Here is a 14,299-nt window from a genome sequence, read left to right on the forward strand (position 1 = left end):
TCCACCTAAAGTACTTTCACGTGTCTCAAGCGTGCGTGCTGAAGATAATACTGATAAGCTGATCACTGTTATAAGTTTCTTAAGAGCTTTGAAGAGCCGCGGTGGTTTAATGCAGAAATCAGCATCGTTCACTCTTACCTCCTCATTGACACCGAAGAAAAGATCCCCATCTCTGATACGAAACCACAACTGTTTCCAGCGCTTGGTGTAGTGCGTTTTCTTCAATAACCATCCCTTAATTTCATCTGAATGGCTTTCGTCAGTTGTACCGTTAGAGGTCGCCGATTCTACAGCCATTTCTTTGTGGGTGACGTATGTGCTCTGCACGCGCATGCGCGACTAAGAAGGACTACTGTTTTGAACTTTTATTTAAATATTTTTGCGACGAAAGACGAATAAAGTCAAAAGTTCCACGTGGAATCATGTTAGAAAAGAAATAAAAACGCAAAATGTAAAAAACTAAATAAATGAATCGTTTAATTATATTACATTATATATGTTAATTTAATAATTTATATTAAAACGTATTAAATTCCTGTGTATATGATACTTCTATAAACAAACTAAACAAAGAAATGTTCGATTTAAAACAAAATAAAAGTCTTTTGTGTACGTCAGCGCAGAGGAGGAAATGGCGGCCGCGACGATGGCAGGGTGTGTGGCGGATCCTCCACATCTTACGGAGGCCAAAAAAATGGAATATTTCTCCTCCATTAACTCGATGGCCCGTAAGATCGTGGAGGAGAGGGAGAAAATAAAAGAGGGATACGGTTCTGAATGGGATCAGATGACTCCGGCCGAACAGGACACGGCAATTGATAACGGCATGATGGATCCGCGGATCCGGGCTCGGTACGCCATGCACCGGGTGGACCGAGAGGAAGTGATCTGTTACCCGAAACTGCTCATCCAGACCGGACAGAAGATCGTACACTTCGGAGAAGAGGTGCTTATATGATCCATAAGGTGTCGGCCCCGAACAAATACATTATGACATAAATAATAAAAGATGAACCTTTTGCCAGTTTTGTATCGTAGGTTTATTGTTTTATCTCATGTGCCAGCCGGCGTTTAGTAAACAAAACAATCCGTACTGTATAGTCTACACATTATCTACTGTATACAGTATATTAAAGTACAGAAGCTTATGAAAAATATCTAAATGAATGAAACGTTAGCATATTTTATTAATACTTGAGCAAAATAGTAAATATACCTGTAGTAAATAAATGTACGCTAAACTGTATACCTGTACTGTTTACTAAACACATTTCTAATTTGTATGATGCAGATGCCAGGGCGATAAAAAGCTTTAAATTGTTTACTAATTTGAGTTATATGGATACATATGCAACATGCATTAGATCCTGTTATTCACGTTTTGTGTCAACATGCATTTATTTGATAAATAAATAAATATAATCAATTAGATAAAATGGCAGCGGTTAACATCTCTTTTTCCTCTTTTTCAAGGACTTAACTTGGCAAGATGAGCACTCGGCCCCCTTCTCTTGGGAGACTAAGGTAAGTAGGCCACCTTTACTAAAAATACGTATTCATTTAGGCTAGCTGGGTAAAAAAGCGAAATTGTGACTCAGCCATTCCCTTCCTAACAGAGTCAGATGGAATTCAGCATGGTCTCTGGAGCCACAGAACCGGTCGTTCTCTCTGTAGGCAACGAATCTAAAACTAAAACCCCTCAAAGTAACAAGCTGCCCAGTACTGACGAGTCCTCATTTTGGAAGATCAGCGCTGAGCGGTCCAGACTGGAGGGTGAGAAGGCCGAGTTTCAGTCTCTGACGCCGAGCCAGATCAAGTCTATGGAGAAGGGGGAAAAGCCGTTGCCCTCGTACCTAAAGCCAGAGTTTGGGTCGAGGGAGCCGGAGGAAACCCCCGCCTCTAAACCGGTTAAACAGAGGACCACCAGACCACCCGCTCCACCTCCCCCAGTCCCCATCAGCGTGACTCCTGCGGCGATCAGTGTCACCCCAAAGCCTCCAGCTCCAGGGGCTATGTCAGAGGAAGGGTGGGAGAGGGCCCAGAGCACCCTTCCCTCTGTAAGCAGCACTCTGGACGATGTGTTCAGTCCTGGGCTGGTCACCGGCTTCTCGTCACAGTCCAATAACGCAGCCAAAGACAGTCACAAAGACAAAGTCAGTGGGTCGCCCGCCTCCAGTCCTTCCTTCTCACAGGTGAGTCTTGGAGAATCAAATTCCCCTTTATTTCGTTTGACGATGACATGCGGTCTCCAAAAATCCATACGACTTTCTATTTACAAACCGACTGTTTAATTTTTTTCATTTTTCAGTTTAACACAAGCAGCAATATCCTGAAGACCGGATTTGACTTCTTGGACAATTGGTAATGCTTGAACATCCTGATGAACCAAGGGACTCCACGAACACTACAGATCACCTTATTTTAATGCTTTAGTAGTTTATTACAGGTGTAACTCTGTTGAATCACATCACTAGTTACTGAATGTAAGAGCTCATTCACACACAAACTCAAACCCCTGGACGTGCCAATTTTCCCACAGTTCTGTTCCAAACTGCAGAACTGCCAAATTCTTTGCAAATTTCCACCGAAATCTGTTACTCTCATAACCCTGGAACAGAGTTTCCATTATTGAAGGACAAAATGGAGAACGTTTCTTTCACTTTTATTTTGTTCCTTCGGATTAACAACCAAACTGTCAATCAAAATATACATAATATAAAAAATTGCTTTCATATCAAGCACGATCAGCATGAACTGAACACAAGACCTACTTTTGAAATGGACATAAGTGTGGTTCCTCCAGTTTGAATACCACATCGCTCTCACTGCCCTCCTCTTTTTCCTATTGTTATTTAGATATTAACGCTAATGTTAAGATGCTTCACTTATATGGACCTAAATGAGGAATTGTAGCATGGTTTTCAGGAAACAATGTGCACCATGGTTTTGTAGACTTAATATGCACAATATTGTAAGCTCCTTGTGTAGTTTGCTGTACATCAACTATTCTTCAGACTTTTCTTCTTTCTAAATGCTTTTCTACTGTAAAGTACAAACAGAGAGGACTAAGCAATACATAACTTAAAGCAATACAGCATTAAAATCCTTAATGGAACAGTTCGCCCAGAAATAACTATTCTATGGTCATTTACTCACCCTCGTACCCAATCTGTATTATTGTATTTGTTCTGATGAACACAGAGAAAGAAATTTGGAAGAATGCTTGTAACCAAACAGTTCTTGGCCACCATTGACTCCCATAGTAGGAAAAATTGATTTATAAATGTATTGGTTTGTTTGAACACAAAAGAAGATATTTTGAAGAATGTAGGAAAGCAAACAGTTCTGGGGCACTTTTGACTACTATTGTAATTGTTCCTACTATGGTAGTCAGGGGGGTCCAAGAACTGTGTGGTTACAAGCATTCTTTCGGATATCTTTGTGTGTTCATCGTAAAAAAAAAGAAAAGGTTTGGAACAACTCGAGGGTGAGTAAATAAAGACAGTTTTTATTTAAGTTGGAACTGTCCCTTTAAGCTAGAAACATACTCTATACAAGTATGCGAATGCTTGGCCAGCGAATTGCAAGTGTGCATTAGCTAGCTATTAACTTTTACGAGCTTTTACTGAAATTGTTGTGTCGCCAAACTATTGTAGAAAATACCAGAGCTGCACATTATTGAAGAGGCGTTATGCGATAACTTGCAAAATAATGCGTTACACTACAGTAATATTTTCAGTTTTAAAATTTCAATTGTATTTTAATTTCAATTGTATGATCTTTCTGAGATATGAAAGCAACACTACATATTCTGAAATCAAACAGACATGTTTAAATTTTGAAGTACATTTAAAAAAACCAGACAATGTCATTTTGAAAACAGGCGCACATAAAACTTTTCCTTTTCTCGTTAAGTTGAAGTATTAGAGTTATCCATTGCGGTATGCATATCGTGATCGATTGTCTTTAATACCATTCTTTGTGCCTCATCACCTATTGGATTACGCAACGACATGTACAATGGAACTTGCGTGCTAAGTAGCTTGCGTTCTTGTACTTGTGTAGAGTTTGTACCTCAAGTAACTAGGGTGCAAGGGTAGAAATACTTTCGAAGCTTTCCTTGCGAGACGTTTTTTCACGAACTAGTATGTGGCCTGGAGCCAGAGTTAATGCATTTATAAATCTGTAATGTAAAAAATACAATTAAAGAAAGACACTAACTTGTTTTTTGTCTCTTGTTACTTCACTGCCGTGAAGCAGTGATTAAAACCAGAACAGAACTTGTAAATCTGGTGACCGTTTCCGCTGTCAAATATTTCAAGAGGTCACTCACTGTCTGCTGCCTTTAGTTTCATAAAATATCACCGTTGGATGTGCTTGAACGTAATTGCTCACATATGTGGCATTTTCTAAATGCTACCAGCATATTCTATGAAGAGTTTTATGGGCAATCTTTTATTTTGGGGCTTATCGTTTATTGTTCCGCAGTTTTCCAAAGAGTCGTTCAACGTTCAAAGTCACGCCTTTCCAACACTGTTTGGAATCATTTGAGGGAGTCCCCTGCATACAGATTTTGAAAGGTCTATAAAGGAGTATATATGGGAAGTTTATCTATTTTTAAATCTGCTTCCTCTTCTGTGTAACGTGTACACAAAGCCATCTGCGAGAAATTCACACAGTTAGACTTCGTTATGTAATGAACCGGATTCCTTTGGTTCACTCTTACATCCCAATTTCACCTCCAGAGAAGGGAGGGAGAGGAAAAAAGTGTCCTGTTTTCAGTGAGAGGTCCAAATTCGTTCCATGTGTTGAGAAAACTCATCTGGTAAGACGTTCGCCTTTCTCCTGTCATTTCTGAACAACATGTTCCCAAAAGACAACGCCACTATATAACCTAGCAATTCTCATGTGGATGCGTGTGTAAGAATGAGAAAACGTCTGGGGCTGGAATGACTCAAAGCAAGTGAATATTACAGTGTTTATATAATAGAGAAGGGAGTGAATGTTGTGCAAGTCAATTTGCCATGTTAGCACAAAGAATGGAAGTGGGAGGTAGGACAAAAAGAAGTTAGGATAAATCACACGGAACGAGACGGCTAAATGACAGCAAGAATAAAAATAAGTTAACAGGGAACGGGTAACATTTGACGATAAGGTTTTATTTCATAACTGAACTAAAGGGAAAAACTTTATTTGCATGAACTAACATAAACGGACAAAAAAACTGCCTTTTACACTCTACATGCTATGTAATGCATTTGTTAATAAATACCTAATTGTGAAGTGTTACAGAGAAATAAAAGACTGTTTTTGGACAGGGTTAAAAACCCACACGGCCGCAGAGAGGGAGGGGGCTTGAAACAGATGAGAGGAGAAAGAGAGAGAGAGAGGCGAAGTAAAGTAGCTTGAAAGCAATGTGAAAGTAAGAAGGAGAGCACTGAAAGACAACATCAGGACGGTGGGACATCTGTGTGCCCGCATATATACAGTAAAGCAGAGAGACGACTGAACACAAGGAAGAGATTTATGAAGTGATTTGAATGAAAATGAATCTCACAGTGATTCTTGCCGCTGTGGTGGGATTCAGCGCTCTGTCCTCGTGCGACACAGAACTCATCATCACAACACCTGATCTCTCGCAGGTAAACACTTTACATTTACCGCATGAAAAATGACGTTTTATAAAGTTGACACATTCTACATTTGTATGAATACAATTAATGATTTATTTACATGAAACCGTATCCTTGTAGGTTAATGCATACTATAACTTTTTGGATACTCGTTTGATGGTAATAATAAATGGTATATTTCAAAGTACTATACCATCACATTTGACATCAGAACAGGGGTCTTCAACCTTATATATTGTATAACATTAATGATTATGTGTTTTACAGAATTGTATAATTAATTGTAAAAATAGAGCAGAACTTTTGTCTAGGGTCCAAGTGGAGTATTGGACCCTAAACTAGATGGTGACCAGAATACATTTTAAAGGGATGGTTTACCCGAAACCTTTCTTCTGCTGAACACAAAATAAGCTATTTTGAAGAATGGTAACTAAACCACAACACTGGCACACAACCTCAATCCTAAAAATATCGTCTTTTGTCTTCCACGGAAGAAAGAGTCATATACAGGTTTGCAGCTACACGAGGGGGAATAAATAATGTCAAAATTGTATTCATAACAATTAAACTGTCCCTTTAAGTTGTGGGAGGCTGGTAAACAGAACATTTACACTTTAAAGTCAAGTTAATATTATTTAACTTCTTTCTCCTGCTCTCGACACTTTATTAAGTGTAAGCACTGGGAGTCCATTAAGTTAAATAGTCATTGATTTTTGGTTGCTAAGACTCATCACATTACTTCAGGTAATTGCCTTTGACTTCCAGTGTGATTGTGTGTTTTCTGCTGCATCAGTTCAGGGTGAGTTTGGTTTTGTTTGTTGTACGACAGGCCCGAGAGTTCAATGAGGAGACTGTCATAGGTCGAGGAGATTCTCCAGACATCATAGAACCTGAACCCACCACTGCCGTCTCAGACACTGAGAGCACCTACAACTACATCTGTGAGTGCTTCCATCGCCACCACTCCAGTTTTGCATTTTCTATGTGTATTACAACCACTTCAGATGAGTGTCTGTAAAATTCCAACAAAAGCAAACAAAAGTTTCAGTTTTCTGAAGGAGAATGAAACAAAATCTTTATTTTACTTAAAAACATAATAAAAACAGTAGCCTAATAAAAAAACTGAAAGTAACTTGGGAATTTGTAAATTTTTTCTAAATAATAATCTCAAGAACGCCTTCTTTGAACTTGAATGTTGAAACCAAGTGGGACCAGTAATATGTTTATAGTCTAGGCATGTGAATTGCATTCTTAAAAATACTGTGAAAACCAGTGGTCCTCCAGGTTGTCCAACTGGAGATGGTTTTCCTTTGCGGTCACTTGACTAGGAAATCAGCGAAGACCAGCAAACCAACTCATGCTTTTTGTAGAACTTTCTATATGAAGGCACTCTTAGAATTCAGACACTGTATCATCAACCACCTTGTCTTTCCCTCCCCCTTCCAAAAAGTTCTTAAGATGTCCCCACGGAGTCTATTCATTCTGAAGAATGCGGCAGTGTTGCAGGCTAATGAAAGACTTGATTCACTTTTTTGTAGTGTCTAGACTGGCAGCAATGGATCAGGCCATCCATAGGCTTAATGTTGGACACTACACGTTAGACATTAAAATGTCACAGCTGATGGAGAGAATGTTACGCCTTGACAACAGACTGGGCGACACGGAGGATGCCATACAACAGGTCTCATCCTACTGCAAAGACAATCGCAAAGAGATCGGACGACTAGAGGGTTAGTGTGCACTGCACTGTCTGTATCACCCAGGCCTTGACAACACGCAAAAGAGCAAGTCTTCATTACACTAAAGATTCCAGAAAGGTTCATAATAGGGGTTCTAAAAAGAAACTTTAACATAGATTTCTGTTGCACAAGACTTTGTGGTGAAAAAGGTTTAGGTTCACTTTGTGAGCTCTTCAGGTAAAAATACCACCATGTGGTCAGTAGCCTAGTGAGCACCGGGGTGACCCAAAGGCAAGTCCTGGGTCCGACTCCACTTTGTCATTTTGTGTAGTTTTTGGTCCTCTCTACATTGTGCCATTAAGACCAAAAATGTCAGAATACAAAATTACACAGTCAGAGTTGGTTTTGTGATAACAACCGTCTAGATGTACAGTATCACATGTTATTAAAGCGACATTAAGAACTTTTGCTCGCAGATTCCCCTATGTGATTGATAAGCGCAATTGTCTGTCAGCAGTGTTATAAATAATGTCACCAAGTAAGCTTCCCTGTGGGCAGCGCAATATACGTAAATTTATTTACTAAGCTGATGGAACCGGCGAAATCAGAAACGTTGGTTGGAAACGCAGGCAGGGGATGGATGGGGCTGTGTGAACTGACTCGAACACAGAACTTACAGAGGGTGGTTGTAGCTGCTTTGAGACTGCTCAGGTAGCAGCGGCAGTAGAATTTGTCCGGTTAAGAGTTGTTCTACCACTGAAATAATTTAAGAGAAATAATTTTAGGTCGAAAATCTACAAAGTCTTGCTTTAAAGTTGACAAGTCAGGTTGTCATCGCCTTGAGGTTTAGTATCTTTGGGTTTGTAAAGACGGGTGTCAACACTAACCACAAACCCGGACTAAATGTAACTTTATTTTTTATGCAGACCAAAAGAACCAAACTAAAAATCGTACCAAAGTACTCTAACCAGTCATGATCTTTACGGACATCTGCGGTACTTTGTTGAAAGGCCATTAAACAATGACTGATTAAACCAATTTCTGTTGTTGCAGGCTGCCAAAAAGGCCGTAAAATTGGATACAAATGCGTTCTGGTATACCGTGTGCATGAAACCTACCCGGAGGCATCTCAGAAGTGTCAGGAGCGAGGTGGACGCATGGCTATGCCTCGAGACCGCAGGGAGCAGGAAGCTTTAGCCGAATACGTCAAATCAGTCATTCACGGTAACTGGCCTGTGTGGCTTGGGATCAACGACCAGCGTTCTGAAGGACTCTATCTGTTTGAGGACACGACCCGCGTGACCTACTTCCAGTGGAGGAAGCACTTCCTGTCCAGCCAGCCGGACGGCGGGAAACGAGAGAACTGTGTCTCAATGTCCTCAGATGATGGAGACTGGTGGGACACGTACTGTGACAGACGCATGTTTTATCTATGCGAGTTTGATGTCTGACCTACAGATTGGAGCAGCTCCGTCCTCTGTGATAATGAGCAGCTATTCACTGTATTCAATACAACTGTTGAAGTGATCAGGGAGTTAAACGATTAGGTCACTCAAAAATAAAAATGATCTCATAATTTATGCAAGAATTCATATTTGGGTGAACAATTTTTTTAAAGCGACTTGAGAAAAATGATCTGTTATGTGTAATAACAGACAAGTTTAGAAGAATTTTAACATACAGAATGATTTAATCGGTCTAAAGGGTGCGTGTGGTTCTCATAGTCTTGACATTACAATATGGCTGATTTAGACTTATTCAAAACCATAACAGAAAGTTGTTCTGAATAATGGAAAGAGTTTGGTTTGTTGTTTAATTATCTGTTAAAGATTAAATAACTATTGAAGCAGGTTAAAAGCAAACAGATGTGTTGAGAGAACACAGTCTAGTCTGAATCCTTTATTCAACAGAGACTTCAGTTCAAAAATTCCAACTTGGTACGGTTTCTAAAACAAATATCAGTTATACAGTATATTTAATCTAATTGTAAACATTTACCCTTCATTATCCTGATCCTACAGTAGTAAAACACCTTCATAAGTTGATTTATTTCATACGTCAAATAAAGTAAAGAATCTGATTTTATATGATTGTGACTCTTGTGTACGAAGTGCGTCTGTGTTGACTCAACAGATTTGAAGCTTTTGTGACCAGAAGCTGTAAATTCCCATCGGAGATGACTCTTCATATGAGTTCAAGTCATATCTTCATATCTTCCATACACCTCTGGATGAGCTCAGTCTCTGTGGAGTCAACCTACAAAACAAATATCAACGTTAGTGACGGTACCTTCATCGCTCATGCACTCCATATACTTACAATTCTTAAAAGGTTCTCATATGGATTGTAAATGTTTAGGTTTTATATTATAATTTCGTCGGAAGTGCTTTGGGCAGTATTCTCAAGGGAACACAACAGCTTTTGCAACTCAGTGCCAAATCGAGTGGCAAATGAGTTACAAATGTCATTTTGGCCATTTTCCAACTGGAAGAACATATTGTGAAACTGGCACAAATATGAAAATATAAAGCATTTCAGGAACTGAAACTTCTTATCAAGATAAAAGGGAGAAACAAGACCTTTTCCAGTCTCTTGGGGAGTTAAGAAAGGCCTGCGTAAGCAGAGATGGCGGAAAGAATCTGTGCAGCTGATGGTCTGTCCACTGGGCTTTTACACCGGTAAGATAAAATCACTTTACCGGCCTCGTCCAACACAAAATCACCACCCATCTGAGAGAGAGAGAGAGAGGTTTTAACTTATTTTCAAGAGTCCTAGACTAGAAGCAGACAGATGTTCTTTCAAGAGCTGTGCTGTTATATAATATTAAAAGGAATTTGTTGTTATGGATTCACATGACTCATAGTCTCGAGCAGCCAGACCTTTGACTCAAGCAAACGGTCTGGTGCATTCAGCAGGTTAAAGATAGCAGTGTGTTTTTTAGGCCACGTTTAAACGATGAAACACGGAAAACTTTTTCTTTCGCGTTTTTGAAAAGTTTCACGTACACACGACAATGTTATCAAAACAATCCGCGTTTACACAGATCCGCAAAAAGAGCGCTGCATTTCTCCTCATTCATAGTGAAGAGAAGCGTGCGCAGATATACAAACAAACAAACAAGATGGCGAAACATTTTGCACATTCGAAAGTTTTCCTTCCATCTACTCGTTCTCCCGGGTCTGATCCAAAAGCGCCCTTTAAAAACCCTTTGTCACCATGAATGACTGTTAAGATTTGAATGTAGGTCTCCGCTGGTGGTTATAGCACTGTAAATCTACACTTTGCTGGAGAAGCGTTAACAAACTATTGCGTAGCGCAAAAAAACCCATGTTATCCGCCATTGTTGTATTTGTTTCTTCTTCTTCGTTGTGTTTGGGTGTACACACACCTAATACACATGCGCACAATGTCGTTTTCTCCTTCTTGCGTACTTCGTTCGGGGTTTACGGAAATGAGAACGCCGTGGTTGCACTTTGTTACCCGTTTTCAAAAGTTTGCGTTATCAGTCTCCTAAAACGCCATTTCCGTGAACACGGACAGCCAATTCGCAAAAGATTTTTGCGCTTTCACTTGAAAACGGTCTTGTGTATACAGCCCCTTAGTCAAAAGACATGCAAGAACCAATGAGACACAGAAAGAAAAATATGCTTACTCAACCTGATCTCAAGGGAATTAGGTGGCTTATTTGTATAAATTAGTACGATGTCAACTGTACAAAAATGTACTATTAGTAGATAAAATGCAATTGTGACAACTAAAGAAAAAGAGATGAAAAACAGTTTCCTTTGTGTTGAGTTTCTGTCTGATAGTTAAATGCTAGTTGTATAACTAAAAAAGTTAGATAACATACCTATGAGTTCAAAAGTTAATGCTACGTGGAAAAAAAAACCAGTTTCTGATTTGGGCATTCGTGAGATATTTTTAAAAACACAGAGCAAAATCAACAAAAGACAGTCATTTTTATCTTAAGTGTTGTGAAGTGAGACGCGAGCATTTTGGATGATCGTTTCTGTTCAGTCCGCCCGTGTTATTGTGTTTAACTACAGCTGTCGTCAGTGTTTTTGTTTCGCAATGGCAGCAGGTATGTGTTCAAATTTTGCATTCTGTCGATTGTGGCACTCAACAGCACAACAAGAGTATATTTTAAACTCCTTATGCAGCCGAATCTGTGCTGGTTGTATTGGCCGCCTCCCGCGAGAACCGTAAAGTAAGCGTGACGTCGGCACAAAAGGGGTCTATATGGCAGCAAGGATGCTGTCTGAATCAGCGCTCAATGCGACATTTTATGTTTTTACACTTCACTTACAGACAGGGTTATCAGTGTTTTTTCAGGATCTGGAAGCGAGTGTGTGAATGTCACCTGAAACAGATCGTCGATGAACTGTGGTGGCACCTCAGGAAAGTGTCTGTTCATCGCCAGAAACTCTGAGTAGTGAAGCAGTGACTTAAACTTCATCACCTTGGCAAACGATGAACCCAGACCGAATGTTCTGTACACCTGTAACGCACACATTCATACTTACCATCACTGTCTCCATATTTCTTTGTCATAAAAGGTGACTAATAATTATGATTTATGTTTGTCGCAGGGTTTTACTAAAATCAGAAAGTAACAAACCTTGGCAACAACTGCAAGGGATTTGTAATCTAGTAAACCTCTTTATAATTCTCCAAAAGTGTAGCGAGGACTTTTGTCTATTTATAAAGGACAAATAATGCTTTTGTCACAATAAAAAGTGCTCACCGCTCTCTCTTCATCAAGCAGCATGTCAAATTCAGTGCCTGTCTGATCAAGCCAGAAAGTTGCCCCTTCCAAACACCCATACGAGACCACCAGCACCCGGACTGACTGAGCTTCCAGAAGATTCTGTGTGAGAAAGAATTGGAACAGAAAGAAAAGCTGTGCTGATGAATCAAAGACCACGCCGGGGAGACTTTGGAAGATTGCTACAAATGAAATGAATACGATAATATGTTTGTTGTGCCAAAACCACAGCTCGGTCAAGTGCACATGAGAAGAAACTTCTGCCCAGTGCAGGTGTGCTCCTGTCGTCTGTAACACTAACTGTGCTTTCGACAGTGTTTCTTCTGCATGTATGTCTGTTATCTTAAGTGTCAGGGCATCTTACCTTGCTGTTATTCAGCTCAGTCACGTGGTCTCGTCATGGCTGTCATCCAAAATGTCGAAGTAGGACAAGTAGGAGATTCTCTCCCTTCCCCAAGTATTGTCCCAGCGACACATTCCTGCATAAACACAAGACCCTTATTTTATCATCACTAGTCGATCACTTTTTTCCAGATGTGAATGTTTTTGCTTCCAAGTCCTACGCAAAGGATATGACACTTTGAAGAAGTTCTGGATTATTGTTTCCTCTCAACATAAATCTCACTCTTTGGTCTGGACGTGTATGAGGCGTGTATCTGAGCTCAGCGTCTGGGCTGCAGGACTGTGTGATAGAACGGTGTCGCTCATTTGCATCTGAACATCCAGACGTTTCAAAAAGCTGTCCCACTCCACCTGTCAATCACAGACACTCGCTCACTATCGTTACAAATGTTTACAGTTTAGCATCGTGTTAAACCATCAGAAGGACTTACTTCCAGCTGCAGAACGCTTTCAACATTATCCCGCACTTCAGTTATCCTGTTGAATTGACAATTGATTTGTTAGGGGATAATGTAGAGTAAGTATCTCGGTGTGAGACTGTTCATTATGCAGTATAAATACATTTATCTTTGGAGCGTATTCGGAGTGATATAAATAACGTAAAACCAGAAATAAATTTCCAGGGACAATAATACATTGTATAGCATTCCCTATACAAAATAATATACACAATTTTAGTGCTCGAGTCTTCTGGAACAGTTTATGAGTACTGATATAGGACTTTTTATTAAACATATAGAGTTCAATATATCATACGTAAGTACAATAAATATAATACGTCAGTATATTTTACTCTTTTAATAGGCCTACAATACTGACATATTTCATATTAGAAATCATCATACTCACTGAAAAAAATGTTCCCATATCCTTTCTGCTTCCCTCATGTTCTTCACACCTAGGCTTAAAGCAGTATTTTCATTTTATATTATTATAGGATGGAGTTGACTATGCGCACAAAGTCCACATGTACTGTATCAATAAACACATACCCACCTGTTAAAAAACTTGACCCCTGCTGACATCAGTCCAAATAAAACGTTCACGTTCTGATGGCCACTTTCTGCTGTCGAAGAACCACCTAAAACACACACGTGCTAAAGGAAAGTCTGCTTAAATCCATAATATGCATTATTCATACATTAAATGAAGTTCCCTTATGGAAATCACATGAACAGTTCATCGGCTCGATACTGACTGACACACTTGCACAGGTAATAAGTGAAATGAGCAATAACGTTAAAAATGGTTTTGTACCTTCCGCGTACACAAACTTCTGCGCATTCTCCAGCGATGTTCTCCCAAAAGTTATCAGATCTTTCAAAGCTGCAATAAGAACGTGTTGTTCCATTCCGTGTTTGCGTGCTTCTGTTACACACTCACGTACTGTAGTGACGTTACACGTGCGTCATTCTGTCCCAGCAGACTAGGCCCTTTTCACGTGCCTTAACTTCCGGCTTTTCTCAAAGTGGCGTATCATTACATCCGTTTTGCAACAAACAACAACTTCCGTTTTGCCGTCGCTTTCGGAATTTACCAACAGTTAACATTGTTTTTTAAAAGAACACGTATTTGAGTACTTATCCGATTCCTAGCACATTCGCTAACCCCAAAAGAAAAAAACCCCACTTACCTTCATAATCAAACAGGTACTGTTCAACGAAGAGTTTGTATCCTTTATCTAGCGTTGATCTTTTAAGCGAACATTTCCTGCATCATCTAAGGGAAGTATTTGTGTGGCGGCCGTGCAAAGGACTCCAATCTGAAGCGCTAGCGGAAGTAACGATACACTGCTTCGCTGAAAAACGGAAGTTGCGTGA

At 39.7% G+C, this 14,299-nt stretch overlaps 3 protein-coding genes across 9 annotated transcripts; 2 read left to right on the forward strand and 1 right to left on the reverse strand.

Annotated features, from left to right (window-relative positions):
- Positions 1-613: 613 nt before the first annotated feature.
- On the forward strand, positions 614-4,310 carry cUnh1orf198 (chromosome Un C1orf198 homolog). Its single transcript, XM_079475272.1, has 4 exons — positions 614-946; positions 1,474-1,524; positions 1,617-2,192; positions 2,309-4,310. Exons 1-4 carry the CDS (start codon positions 632-634, stop codon positions 2,363-2,365), a joined length of 999 nt encoding a protein of 332 aa, XP_079331398.1. The 5' UTR covers positions 614-631; the 3' UTR covers positions 2,366-4,310.
- A 770-nt stretch (positions 4,311-5,080) lies between these two features.
- On the forward strand, positions 5,081-9,395 carry clec11a (C-type lectin domain containing 11A). Of its 2 annotated transcripts, none has more exons than XM_079474984.1 (4): positions 5,081-5,642; positions 6,463-6,574; positions 7,172-7,363; positions 8,366-9,395. In XM_079474984.1, exons 1-4 carry the CDS (start codon positions 5,541-5,543, stop codon positions 8,761-8,763), a joined length of 804 nt encoding a protein of 267 aa, XP_079331110.1. In that variant the 5' UTR covers positions 5,081-5,540; the 3' UTR covers positions 8,764-9,395. The 2 variants fall into 2 exon arrangements, with proteins under 2 accessions (XP_079331110.1, XP_079331111.1); XM_079474985.1 differs by having other exon boundaries at positions 5,319-5,573; positions 8,366-9,391.
- On the reverse strand, positions 9,159-14,266 carry selenol (selenoprotein L). 6 transcript variants are annotated; one of them, XM_079474979.1, is made up of 11 exons: positions 14,113-14,251; positions 13,737-13,805; positions 13,476-13,560; positions 13,329-13,382; positions 12,911-12,956; positions 12,703-12,830; positions 12,442-12,556; positions 12,057-12,179; positions 11,673-11,810; positions 9,892-10,041; positions 9,159-9,568 (listed from the first exon to the last, which is right to left on the reverse strand). In XM_079474979.1, the coding sequence occupies exons 3-10, from the start codon at positions 13,502-13,504 to the stop codon at positions 9,913-9,915; spliced, it is 762 nt and encodes a 253-aa protein (XP_079331105.1). In that variant the 5' UTR covers positions 13,505-13,560; positions 13,737-13,805; positions 14,113-14,251; the 3' UTR covers positions 9,159-9,568; positions 9,892-9,912. The 6 variants fall into 6 exon arrangements, with proteins under 6 accessions (XP_079331105.1, XP_079331104.1, XP_079331103.1 ...); XM_079474978.1 differs by having other exon boundaries at positions 13,476-13,576; positions 14,113-14,238; XM_079474981.1 differs by having other exon boundaries at positions 9,166-9,568; positions 13,329-13,377; positions 14,113-14,266.
- Between the last annotated feature and the right edge of the window lie 33 nt (positions 14,267-14,299).

This window comes from Barbatula barbatula (assembly GCF_947034865.1).
Source record: "Barbatula barbatula genome assembly, chromosome: 15".
Classification (NCBI taxonomy): domain Eukaryota; kingdom Metazoa; phylum Chordata; class Actinopteri; order Cypriniformes; family Nemacheilidae; genus Barbatula; species Barbatula barbatula.

Coding starts and splice junctions, on each gene's coding strand:
- clec11a (XM_079474984.1), top strand. CDS start 5,541: ATGAAAATGAATCTCACAGTGATTCTTGCCGCTGTGGTGGGATTCAGC. Junction 5,643..6,462: donor CAACACCTGATCTCTCGCAG/GTAAACACTTTA, acceptor GTTGTACGACAG/GCCCGAGAGTTCAATGAGGA. Junction 7,364..8,365: donor AGAGATCGGACGACTAGAGG/GTTAGTGTGCAC, acceptor CTGTTGTTGCAG/GCTGCCAAAAAGGCCGTAAA.
- cUnh1orf198 (XM_079475272.1), top strand. CDS start 632: ATGGCGGCCGCGACGATGGCAGGGTGTGTGGCGGATCCTCCACATCTT. Junction 1,525..1,616: donor CCTTCTCTTGGGAGACTAAG/GTAAGTAGGCCA, acceptor CCTTCCTAACAG/AGTCAGATGGAATTCAGCAT. Junction 2,193..2,308: donor CCAGTCCTTCCTTCTCACAG/GTGAGTCTTGGA, acceptor TTCATTTTTCAG/TTTAACACAAGCAGCAATAT.